This window comes from Aspergillus sydowii (assembly GCF_001890705.1).
Source record: "Aspergillus sydowii CBS 593.65 unplaced genomic scaffold ASPSYscaffold_1, whole genome shotgun sequence".
Classification (NCBI taxonomy): Eukaryota; Fungi; Ascomycota; class Eurotiomycetes; order Eurotiales; family Aspergillaceae; genus Aspergillus; species Aspergillus sydowii.
In genome coordinates this window covers 2996888-3008902 of record NW_024467859.1, presented here as the reverse complement: position 1 = coordinate 3008902, position 12015 = coordinate 2996888, and the positions used below count along the sequence as shown (strand labels likewise).

The window sequence follows — 12015 nt, the reverse complement described above, 5'->3', positions numbered from 1 at the left end:
ATTCTTCACTTGTTTCTATGCCACCCTTTGCGCCCCATCGCCCTGCTTCTCTCCGATGGCAGGGCATACCCAAGCATTTCAAATCTCTCATCGCAAAGTTGATGCGAATTAAAGGAACTTTTCGCTGTCCTGGCTCACGATAACTGCACTCCGCTTCGCATCCAAGAAAAGGTCTTCGCATTCAGCCACATCTGCCTCCTCGATTCCTCCAGGTCGCCCATTAACTCGCGCAAGGATGCTGGCTGGCGTTAGAAGTTGTAGGGCATAACGTAGGCTAACTTTATTGCCGTGTTCGGCAACCTTCTCCAGAGCGGGATCTGTGATGTTAAGCCCTTCTGTCTTGGCGCGAAGACGGATGATAGTCTTAATTTCGTCGGGTGAGTACGGGTGAGTGGGGATGATAAGTAGACGAGCGAGAAGATCGGGAGGGATACCGTGCGCGGCAGCAATGTCGTCAGTGCCGCGGATGACGGTATGGCCGCGATTTGAGGCGAGGATGACGATGGGAGATATCGAGGATTCTAGGGCTCGGTTGAGATATGTGAAGCATTCGATGTCCAGCATGTGGACCTTGACTTGTGTTAGGAAAGCAGCGAAACTGATAGGGGAGAAACAATGCGAAAAACAAACCTCGTCAATGAACAAAACACCGGGAACCAGCTCTGCAACGCCCTGATCGATGTAGCGGTTCACTACCTTGTTGATCTCCTGTCGCAGTTTGTCCGTGATCTCGGTCTTCTTCGGCTTCATGAGCTGTCCCATCATGCTCATGACATCCTGGCCTCCTTGTGGCCGAGCATTGGCAATGTCCAGGTCATGCAGTGTAACATCTTGCACAATCTCCTTTTTCTTGTGAACTTCGCCCTTTGGCACCGGAACGTACTCCTCAGCTTCGAGGTCAAATTCCGTCGCATAAGCGTCGGACCGACCCACTCGCTTGCAGGCTCCGGTGTTCGCTTCAATGTAGATGACGTCTCCAACAGTGACGCGCTCTTTTTGGATGGCTTCGTAAATACTTGGATCCAGGCGCAGCTTCTTGGTTCCCTTTGCAGACTTCAACCCAATAATCAAATGACTGATTGTGCGGCCATATCCTCCTAGTGGATTCTCTGCCTCTTGGGGTGTGAGCTCCGTAACTTCGCCTTCGTATACCTCCTTTGTTTCCCGCACACGGAGACCTACAGGAAATATGTTAGTCGCTTGAGCTCATCTTCAATACTAATGGGAGTGATTCGTACCAATTGCTCTCCGGAAATTCTCCATAAGAGCTTCAGTTTTCTTGACCTCAGCAGAGTAGATCTCACTGCCAACAATCGGGCAGAATGGAACCTTGGTCCCGAGCTCCTGAGAGACAGAGAGTGCAAGAGCAGTCTTTCCAGTTCCTGGCCCACCCGCGAGAAGTACAGCCCGACCTGCCATTTTCTTCGCCTTAATCAAGTCTACCACAACACCAGAGGCCTATTTCCGAAATTAAATTAGTCAAACCGTACATCTATGTCGTTCGAAAAAAGAGCTCAAGATGGGGTCAAGCAAAAGGGCTTGTAGTGTTGCGCACCTCTCGAGCGGACGCTTGTCCAACCCAGCCATCACCGGAAGTCTCTGCAGTGCCATCCGGGCGTAACCCCAGGCCCTTGATGTGTGTATGGGCAGCTGTCCTGTTATCGCGCGAATTGCCCTTGACTTCACTGATCTGAACCATGGCGAAGGAGGGATGCGGCCTCGATCAAAAGACGCGGCAGGGACTAATTGAGATAAGTGACCGATTCGATAGAAATTCGTGCAAGTGATCAAGAAGAGGAAATTATTGAACTGTTGATAACGGGGAAATTGATGGTCGGCCAGCAGGTCTGGAATGCAGCTGTTGCGGAAATCCGTTCATTCTGGTGGTATTATGCCAAGGCGGTCAGCCCAACTCCAAATTCTTCCAACCAAATAATCTCCAGCCTCATCCTCGGCGGACTTCGAATCGCTTCAACTTCCCCTGTCGTGTTCCAGCGTTCCTGAGTACCAATTCAGAAGCGGCTGGCAAACTTGCCGATATAATCCAGGATGACCCTTCCGTCCACTTTCTCAGCGGCATTCCGAAGCCTGTCCCTGACAGCTTCAAAACGATCGTTCTCTACAACACGACCAACGCAGAAGCTCCCAAAATTACCGGACTACATCCCACCTTATCCGTATAGCCCGAATTACACGTACCGACAATCGAACACAGGTCTCTACGGAGGAACAACAATTCAATTTGGAAACAAGATCTCCCAGGGTCGGAACGAAGGTAAAACGCGACGTTTCTGGAAACCCAACGTTCGACGAAAGAAGATATGGAGTGATGCGCTGGAGGAATTCCTTTTTATCAAGGTTACAAGGAAGGCTTTGCGAACCATTCGGAAGGCAGGGGGTCTCGATAATTACCTGTTGGACGATCGACCAGCGCGAATCAAGGAGCTAGGAGTCTTTGGGTGGAAACTTCGATGGCAAGTGATGCAGACGGACAAGATCCAAGAACAGTTCCGAAAGGAAAGAAAACGTTTAGGTCTACCAGAGCCACCGACCTTTGAAGAGTGGGTGAAGCAGAAGGAAGGGGAAATCAAGACACAAGTGGAGGAGCACACCAACATTGCAGAACTCACGAAGCCGACCTACAACGAAAAGAACTATTAGCGACAATTCGCGAAGACACTGTTCCCCAAGCGGCTGTTGGATGTTTGTATTATATCATGATTTCTGGGCATTGATCCCGGAACTATGGGATTCTAAACCTGTCAGGCTTTTGCGCGATTCCTCATTAGCTTTTCCTCTTCTGGTGTATTTCTACTCTACGAGATCATATTTTCTCTGCCAATGCTCATAAATATTTACAATGTACACGTACGACTCCTTTCTCTGAGGGCCGACTACCTGAAACATCGGCTGTTTGCCAGTCCTCGGTCCAACGATGATCCTGGGTGTCATTTTCCGCATCCGGTAGTATCATGTACAAGCCCGTCCTGTCACATTCAAAACTCCAGTCGTCCTCAACTTCCTTGGAAACCAGGGAGTTCAGGACAAGGAGATGATTAATTGAATATTCGGTCACTATGCAATTCGCTGTGCCTCCGAAAAAGAGCTTTGCAGCTCCTCCCTACGCTTGTTCTTCACTCCTCACCTACCACCGTCGCAAACAGCTTAAGGCGGTTGCGATTCTAAGCGCTGCACTCATCGCTGTATTCTTCCTCTTGTCTCAACTCTTCTATCCTAGCACAGGCACTGCTGCAACTCCAATTGGGACTGCGGGCGTTGTCATTGTTACAGTGCTAGATCGAGCCTCATACAGCGACACTTATCTACAGAAGATCATCAAGAATAGAGAAGACTACGCTGAGCGACATGGTAAGTCTTATAGGACTGCATTCCATGATTGAAATAATTTGTCCCTTAATGTTCTAAACCTTTTTCCATCTGCAGGCTATACAAACTTCTTCGCCAACTTATCCGACTACGACCCATATATAGGACTTTCCCCGCGCAGCTGGGGTCTAGTCCCCGCAGTCCGACACGCAATGGCAACACATCCCTCGTCAACCTATTTCTTCCACCTAGATACGCATGCGCTATTTATGAACCCGGCCGAATCACTTGAAAACCGCCTATTGAGCAAGCACCGGCTCGAATCCCTAATGCGCCGGGACGTCCCCGTTGTACCACCAGATAGCATTATCAAGACCTTTGCCCATCTCCGCCCCGAGGATATCGACCTCATGGTCACAAACGATGCAGAGGACTTGAATACTGGGAGCTTCGTGCTTCGACAAGGGGAATTTGCGCGCTTCTTCCTCGACACATGGTTTGACCCTCTATACCGAAGCTATAACTTTGGGAAGGCCGAAACTCACAGCTTGGTATGGATGCGGTCCTATACTCTTCTCATTCACCTCTCACGGGCTCCGTTGGATTGACTAACCGTGCCTTGATTTACCAGGAACATATTGTCCAATGGCATCCAACGGTTATGGCTCGATTGGCCTTAATCCCTCAACGAGTCATCAATGCCTATAGCAAGGATTCGGTTAGTGCCTCCGTCGACGGCACCTACAAGGATGGAGACTTGGTCATTCGATTCTTTGGATGTGACACTGATCCTACTCGGAATTGCGAGCGGGAGATGGATCCTTATTACAACTTGTGGGCGCAAAGGTTAACGATTGAGTAATTGCACCCGAAGGTTTTGTGATGCTCTCTCAAGGGGGTCCTGCGCATAGAATGCCGACATATCAGCATGCAGGCATGTTTGAACTCTTGTATCTCTCAAGCGTTTAACGTTTCTCATTTCCTGGCATAAAGTCTGCTCTCAGTTCAATAATACTATTCACTAATAATTATCAGCAGGTCGCGTTCTGGTAACAAGCTGTAGTAGAACATTTTTGCAATCAGAAGACCTCACTTGGGTGATACCCCTTTATTTAGTATGGCGTTATTAAATTTCCCCGGTATATGCACCGCGTGTTGTACATGCTCTTTGCCACTCAGTATGAGGCAACAAGCGTATGACCATGACAGGCCCCACCCCCTAATCCGGAATACTCTGCTCTCTCCATGGTCCGAATCTAAATTAAGCCGGGAAGCATAACAAATCTCTTGCGCTTGTACTTATCGCCAAATTCCTTGCGGTAACGACGTTCCTTCTTCTGCGCCCAGACGGCCATCTGTGCCGATGCGACGACAATGAAAATCAGAACACTCCAGCTGAGGCCACTCACTAGGTAGACACCAACCCAGGAAACAGCCTCAAAAAAGTAGTTGGGGCAAGTAACAGTGCGGAATCCAAAGCCGGACGGGATACCTCTTTCCGTAGTTCCAGGGCGGCGAAGGTCACGGAGCACCAAGTGGGCGTTGAAGTTTGCCAGCTCTCCAAATACGTAGAGGGCAATCCCGATGTACAGTAGAGTTGGGTTGACGTGCCCAGTTGCTGCATTTGAATCAGGTCGGAAAACCCAATATGCAATGTTGCCGCCAGCTAAAACCCAATAATGACCACTGTTTTTGAAAATATTGAATGCCGGCATCGTGGCATTGCTGAAACGGTGGACAAAGATGGTTTCATACTCGCGCTTCAGAAAGTGGAGGATGAGTAGTGCGCAGACAATAAGCTGAATATCGCTTGCCTCAGGGATGTTGTCGAAGTTATAGTACAGGTACGGTCGGAGCGGGAAAAGAAAAAGAGCTGGGATCAGAAGTGGGCCAAGGTATTCGATGATGAAGACAGTGCGCCAACTGATCTGGGGTCCTGGAAGACGGAAATATGAGCAAGGCATTGCTAGCCTCACGGGGATTTAAACATACCAAGGTCCTTGACATGGAGGACAGTCTCCGCATTGAGACCATTCCCCTCGATCGTGCTATCCTTAGAATTTGGAACCAAAGCCCGGTCGGCTGCCTTGGTGATTCTTAAACGATGAACAGAGTAGCCTGAAGCTTCCGCCAGCTGGCTGTAAAGCTCCTGGGTCGACGCGTTTGGAGCAATTTGAACTTCCTTGGGGAGTTTCTTGATGGGTTTCCCTATGTTGCTGCATTAGTCTCGTTGGTGATCCAATTCAGGTGCACGCAGACAAAGCTTACCCCGTGACTGAACAGTCACGGTAACTGTTGAAGGAGCCATTGGAGCTATTGTTACAATTGGATCATTCAACAGAATTATCCCACTGTGAATACAGTTGACCAAGTACCAGTTGTCCGGCGGCGCTGAAGACTTCGGAAGTTCAGGGCAAGGACGTCTGACAAGCTCCTCAGCCCCGGCCCAACGAAATTGCGCTCAAAGCTAGCCTCGGTCGAAAATCACGTGATGATACATTACTCGTTCCCACCAAGGGAAGTCTGTGAATTCGAATAATTCGCAAGAAATGACGATTATATATTCGCCTGGCTGGATAAAATGCCAATAAATTCTCCAAAACAATGTCTCAGCTTGAACCTCACATAACAATAAGCTGACTCACCGTACTCAACTTTCACTAAGTTAGCTTACTACCTTAGTTACTAACTATGGCTATTGGGTCTAGTCACCATACTACTCGGGTCCATACCAGTACACGGCATCTCCGAGCCAATGTTCAGCACTTCAGCTGGACGGAGTAGGGCGGCCCAGCCTGCCAGCTTCAGCCAGCCAGCCTCTTGTGAGAACTTGGAAATGGGAAATTGCATCTGGTAAATGGAATCGAAGCCGCCTGGCAAAATGTAATCTCCCCAAGAACAACAACGCACGGACCCAATGATATTTACGTGTCGCTCGACAAAACGTCAAGAATCGTTCTCAGGATGGCCCGGACAGTGCACTATCGTTGGCACCAATCATATAATCATATTGTCACTGGACGGTGGACGGACGCCAGCTGCTGATCGCTTGAGCTTGCCGCAAATCAACCAGCGCTGCATCCGAGGCTTCGGCATAATACGGTGGGCCTCTCTCGATCGTCTCTCGACATTCAACTACTAGGCTCTTTCGGCCTATATTCTGATTATTCTCTATCCTATTATGTTCCACGGCAGCGCCATCGAATGCTTTCTCCACTCAGCCTGAACAGACCTATTCGTATTTAGCCTGGTCTGTGTAAGGCTAGCAGGGACGTCGAGCCCAAAGCAAGACTAGTTTTACCATATGACGACGAATCGCATGTTTCGAAATGTCATTGTCAGCTCTTCAGGCCAGTGGGGCACGATCTTTCCAACAAATTAGCAGCGAATGCGATATACTAAAAGTCTCGCACCCACTATTTTTATCTTTTTCTTCCACTCGTACGGAGGAATTCCTCCCGTTATTAATCCCGCTGTCAAATTGACATGGTGGCTTGCATATCTCCAGAGTTTCAGCCGCATTGGCTCACGACGTCGCTCAAAGATACCATGATGAGTCCTTGTCCCAAAAAACTTAGTATAAAACGCAGGCCTCTTCCATGATCCCCATTCTGGTTCTTGTCCTTGAGTGAATGTAAGCCCGTTTTTACAAGTCTTCCGGTACCGCCGTTTCTCCTCGGTTGATCCTTATGTTCGTATTTTGTGCTTGAGCTGCTTCTTTAAATCTGAAATTAACGGTGCTGGAGCTCAGCTCTGCTGTCCATCAATAGCGTACGTGACATCTATTTTGTGAGTCTTGCCATCTTGGAGCGGTTCGTATACGTTTTCATACCTAATGCCTAATATGTACAACGTACGTGAGCGCGGCTAATCTCTTGTGAGTAGGCTTGCTACTTGTTATATCCCTTTCAACCCTATATATACTGTTTATAAATACCCTGTTTGCAATGGGTGAAGGCAAAGAAGCTACCGTTCTCAACGGCCTCGGAAACACCATCTCCCAAGTAGAAAATGCTGTTTCCGCATCCCTGCGGCCTTTACCCACGGAAACAGGTGACGGAACATATATTGCCGAATCCACACAAACAGGCTGGGTCAAGGACCTTGGCCATGTCGGCCTAAAGGATGTCCGGACGCTTGCCGATGTAGTGAAGAGCGCAGCCACGGGAGAGCCTGTGGATGACAAGCAATACATCATGGAAAGGGTAATTCAGGTCAGTATGTCTTCCGACCACGAGAGGTAGAGGGCTTAGAGAATGATTGCAATCTAGCTAGCCGCCGGCTTACCATCGACCTCCCGAAATGCTGCAGAATTGACCAAGTCATTCTTGAACATGCTGTGGAATGACTTGGAACACCCACCAATTTCGTAAGAATCTAGATGCTTATCATTTAAATTTAAAATCTAACCGTATAAACAGTTACCTTGGGTTTGACTCGATGTACCGCAAGGCCGACGGCTCCGGAAACGTAAACGAGCCTTTCCTTCGACCCTCCCTCTACATACTAACTTGAGCGATGATAGAATCCCTTTTGGCCCCGTCTTGGGGCTGCCGGAAGCTCCTATGCAAGATCTGTCCGCCCAAAAACGGTGCAATCCCCTGCCTTACCAGAGCCGGAGACTCTTTTCGATTGTTTGCTCCGTCGAAAGGAATATAAGGAGCACCCTAATAAGATATCGAGTGTTCTTTTCTATCTTGCTTCCATTATAATTCACGGTAATACACAGCCCAGTGAACCAGCAAAGAGACTGAGTCATTAACAATATTTAAAGATCTATTCCAGACAGACCCAAATGATGGGTCTACGTCCCTGACATCGTCCTATTTGGATCTCTCTCCTTTGTATGGCAACAATCAGGACGAGCAGGACCTTGTTCGTACTTTCAAGGACGGGAAGTTGAAGCCGGACTGTTTTTCCACCAGGCGCGCTTTGGGCTTCCCACCTGGTGTTGGCGTCCTTTTGATTATGTTCAACCGCTTCCATAATTATGTTGTTGGTCAATTGGCGTCCATCAACGAAGGTGGCCGGTTCACCAAGCCTGACGAGTTCAATACCAAAGAGTACGCAAAATATGACAACAATCTATTCCAGACGGCCCGACTAGTGACCTGCGGACTATACGCAAATATCATCTTAAAAGATTATGTTCGGACGATTCTGAACCTAAACCGGACAAACAGCACCTGGAGCTTGGACCCCCGCGTGGAGATGAAAGATGGTCTGTTGAGCGAAGCAGCAGCAATGGCAACGGGGAACCAAGTGTCAGCCGAATTTAATGTTGTATATCGCTGGCACGCGTGCATTTCAAAACGCGACGAGAAGTGGACAGAGGACTTTCACCGTGAGATTATGCCCGAAGCGGACCCAAGCACTTTATCGCTAAGAGAATTTGTGGCCGGCTTGGGACGGTGGCAGGCAGCGCTTCCACAGGAGCCGACAGAACGCCCATTCTCTGGCCTGCAGCGGAAATCCGACGGGACGTTCGATGACGACGACCTAGTTGGCATTTTTGAACAAAGTGTTGAGGACTGCGCGGGCACGTTTGGTGCGTCCCATGTTCCTGCGATATTTAAGAGCATTGAGGCTCTTGGTATACTGCAGGTTCGCAAATGGAACTTAGGAACCCTCAACGAGTTCCGCCAATATTTCAATCTGGCACCTCATAAAACATTTGAGGATATCAACTCTGATCCGTATATTGCTGAGCAGCTCAGGCGGTTGTACGACCATCCTGATCTCGTCGAAATATACCCGGGCGTGATTGTTGAAGACGCCAAAGACCCCATCGTTCCTGGGAGTGGCCTTTGTACAAATTATACCATTTCCAGAGCTATTCTTTCTGATGCCGTGGCGTTGGTTCGTGGTGATCGCTTCTATACTGTTGATTACACTCCAAAGCACCTTACGAACTGGGCGTTCAACGAAATTCAACCCAACGATTCCGTCGACCAAGGCCAATTATTCTACAAGTTGGTGCTCCGTGCGTTTCCTAACCACTTTACTGGAAATTCCATTTACGCTCATTTTCCACTGGTCATTCCCTCCGAGAATGAGAAAATCTTGAAAAGTCTCGGGACGGTCGGTCAATATAGCTGGGTAAAGCCAAGTTATAGGCCTCACCCAACATTCATCAATTCCCATGCGGCCTGTATGTCAATTCTCAACAATCAGGAAATTTTCAAGGTCACTTGGGGGGAGAAGATTGAATTCCTTATGCAACACAACAAGCACCCCTACGGAATGGATTTCATGTTGTCTGGTGACAGTCCACCAAACGCCGCATCACGCAAAATGATGGAATCTGCTTTATATCGCGATAAATGGGATGACGAAATCAAAAAGTTCTATGAGCAAATAACCCTGAAGCTGTTGCACAAGAACTCCTACAAACTTGCTGGTGTGAATCAGGTTGACATCGTTCGAGATGTGGCCAATCTCGCGCAGGTCCACTTCTGTTCCAGCGTCTTTTCGCTACCATTGAAAACGGATACGAACCCCAATGGGATCTTTACAGAGTCTGAACTGTACAAGATCATGGCTGTTGTTTTCACTGCCATTTTCTATGACGCCGACGTGGGGAAGTCGTTCCAATTAAACCAGGCCGCACGGGCTGTAACACAGCAGTTAGGTCAGCTAACTATGGCCAACGTCGAGATTGTCAGTAAGACCGGCTTCATCGCCAGTCTAGTAAATCGACTACACCGCGGCGATGTTCTTAGTGAGTATGGTATCCACATGATCCAGCGTCTGCTTGATAGTGGTCTCCCTGCGACGGAAATCGTGTGGACTCATATCCTGCCCACCGCTGGTGGGATGGTAGCGAACCAGGCGCAGTTATTCTCACAGTGTCTGGACTATTATCTTTCGGAAGAGGGATCCACTCATCTTCCTGAGATTAATCGATTAGCCAAGGAAAATACACCGGAAGCTGATGAGCTTCTCATTCGCTAGTAAGCACCTATGATTTCCTTGCCTCGTCTTTGGGTGGGTCGTTTACATACTGATCAACTCAGTTTCATGGAGGGTGCTCGGCTACGGTCATCAGTTGCTCTGCCTCGAGTAGCTACGAAACCCACAGTCGTCGAAGATAATGGTGAAAAGCTTACCATAAAAACTGGTCAGGCCGTCATTTGTAATCTGGTAAGCGAAGAATTCATTCCCTGGATGTTGACACTGCTGGCTCCCATCACTAACAATGTGCTAGGTTTCTGCATGCATGGATACCTCCGCCTTTCCGGAACCAGAGACGGTCAAGCTTGACCGCGACATGAATCTATATGCTCATTTTGGCTTTGGAGCCCACAGGTGCCTGGGCGTCGACCTCTGCAAAACAGGATTGAGCACAATGCTGAAGATCGTCGGGCGGCTGGACAATCTTCGTCGTGCTCCTGGAGCTCAAGGACAGTTGAAGAAGCTTTCTGGGCCAGGCGGGATTGCGAAATATATGGCAGAGGATCAAAGCGACTTTTCACCGTTTCCCAACACCATGAAGATCCAATGGGACGGTGAACTGCCTAGGCTAGAAGAAGATTAGGGAAACGGCAATAGTTAATGGTATATATATGGCTTAAGCGAGCCTATTTGGTTATACTTTTGTATTTTGGTTTATTTTGTTATGGTATAGGTAAATATCAAAATGTGGTATGTTTGCTTCTGTTGTGTTTTGCGGATGGTTTGATTTGGTAAATATATTTTTGTAGTCGATGCCGGATAAGGCTGAAACTCTCTACTCCACTATGGTGCTGCTATTCAAAGAAAACAGTTGACAGCCCTTCTTTCTATTCACTAGACCCTTGTGCCTACTTCTATAACCAAGTAATTCATTTCTGGCCATAATGATTGTACGGAAGCCTAGTGTTATCGCTGACAGGGCCGCTAAGATTTGATGAGGGGTTGGTCTTGGGTCACAAACGAGCATTAATTCGGAGTATGTACTAATAAACCAAATGGTAACTTATTTCCTGCCAAACAAACAAGAAATAAAAGAAGAAAACTAAAAGGTTTCTACGTCCTGGTCTTTCAATAACACGAAAATAGGTAGCAGAAGAAGCCGTCCTCCGTTTATCTGCTCATCCAAAGCAAACGCTATGACCAGGCACGGTACCAACCGTTACTTTGTTTTACATATTTAGTGGCTTGTAGCTCAACCCCAATCGGTATTAGATACGGTAATTGGTAACAGACAAGAGCTTGGCTTCCCCCCATCAGCCATCAACATCATCAACCATCAATTCACAATCTTCTTCCTCTTCCTTTGCCTCACACGTTCCCCCATACCGCTCCCTTCATCGCTCTTTTCAACATTTGGCTCTACTGTCCATCACTCAGAAAATTCTCTTAATAATACTACTTAGATTCTGCCTAGCTTTGTTTGTGTTGGCACTGCTGAGGGTTTACGACCTGCACCGTTTTCCCTGCCAGCGGCTTAACTACTTACTAACCAAGACCTATCCACCTTCACCTCCTCATCTCTCAAGCAAGAAACTCCCAATCCTCCCAACTTTTTACCAGGTTCACTCTAAAGACCACTTCAACATTCATCAACTCTGTTCTCAGTACACCGTTGAAGCGAGCTGAACCAATCTTCAAACTTGCCGCTCCATCTTGCTTTCCCCTTCTGGCGAGGAAAGTCTCCGAAAGAGGAAGAAAAAAACGTCATAAAATATTCTCACACCTCACCTCACA

At 48.1% G+C, this 12015-nt stretch overlaps 5 protein-coding genes across 5 annotated transcripts; 3 read left to right on the top strand and 2 right to left on the bottom strand.

Annotated features, from left to right (window-relative positions):
* Positions 1–108: 108 nt before the first annotated feature.
* rvb1 (RuvB family ATP-dependent DNA helicase pontin) lies at positions 109–1699 on the bottom strand (the record flags this gene model as incomplete). The annotated part of the gene is made up of 3 exons (XM_040851343.1): positions 109–1178; positions 1239–1458; positions 1556–1699. 3 exons carry the CDS (start codon positions 1697–1699, stop codon positions 109–111), a joined length of 1434 nt encoding a protein of 477 aa, XP_040708208.1.
* A 263-nt stretch (positions 1700–1962) lies between these two features.
* On the top strand, positions 1963–2852 carry ASPSYDRAFT_39135 (mitochondrial 54S ribosomal protein bL28m). Its single transcript, XM_040845835.1, has one exon. It carries the CDS (start codon positions 2050–2052, stop codon positions 2659–2661), a length of 612 nt encoding a protein of 203 aa, XP_040708207.1. The 5' UTR covers positions 1963–2049; the 3' UTR covers positions 2662–2852.
* Positions 2853–3077: 225 nt separating this feature from the next.
* On the top strand, positions 3078–4189 carry ASPSYDRAFT_138905 (putative alpha-1,6-mannosyltransferase subunit; the record flags this gene model as incomplete). The annotated part of the gene is made up of 3 exons (XM_040840887.1): positions 3078–3369; positions 3493–3878; positions 3959–4189. 3 exons carry the CDS (start codon positions 3078–3080, stop codon positions 4187–4189), a joined length of 909 nt encoding a protein of 302 aa, XP_040708206.1.
* A 394-nt stretch (positions 4190–4583) lies between these two features.
* On the bottom strand, positions 4584–5635 carry ASPSYDRAFT_53906 (trans-2-enoyl-CoA reductase (NADPH) TSC13; the record flags this gene model as incomplete). The annotated part of the gene is made up of 3 exons (XM_040848758.1): positions 4584–5263; positions 5320–5535; positions 5596–5635. The coding sequence occupies 3 exons, from the start codon at positions 5633–5635 to the stop codon at positions 4584–4586; spliced, it is 936 nt and encodes a 311-aa protein (XP_040708205.1).
* Positions 5636–7052: 1417 nt separating this feature from the next.
* Positions 7053–10993, top strand: ASPSYDRAFT_39130 (peroxidase/cytochrome P450 family protein). The gene is made up of 8 exons (XM_040845834.1): positions 7053–7116; positions 7213–7541; positions 7599–7696; positions 7749–7797; positions 7853–8045; positions 8102–10280; positions 10344–10470; positions 10535–10993. The coding sequence occupies exons 2-8, from the start codon at positions 7275–7277 to the stop codon at positions 10862–10864; spliced, it is 3243 nt and encodes a 1080-aa protein (XP_040708204.1). The 5' UTR covers positions 7053–7116; positions 7213–7274; the 3' UTR covers positions 10865–10993.
* Positions 10994–12015: the final 1022 nt, after the last annotated feature.

Excerpts from the sequence above, each read along its gene's own strand:
- ASPSYDRAFT_39135 (XM_040845835.1), top strand. The coding sequence starts at position 2,050 with ATGACCCTTCCGTCCACTTTCTCAGCGGCATTCCGAAGCCTGTCCCTG.
- ASPSYDRAFT_39130 (XM_040845834.1), top strand. The coding sequence starts at position 7,275 with ATGGGTGAAGGCAAAGAAGCTACCGTTCTCAACGGCCTCGGAAACACC. Across the intron at positions 7,697-7,748 it reads TTGGAACACCCACCAATTTC|TTACCTTGGGTTTGACTCGA; the intron begins GTAAGAATCTAG and ends CCGTATAAACAG. Across the intron at positions 8,046-8,101 it reads TGCTTCCATTATAATTCACG|ATCTATTCCAGACAGACCCA; the intron begins GTAATACACAGC and ends CAATATTTAAAG.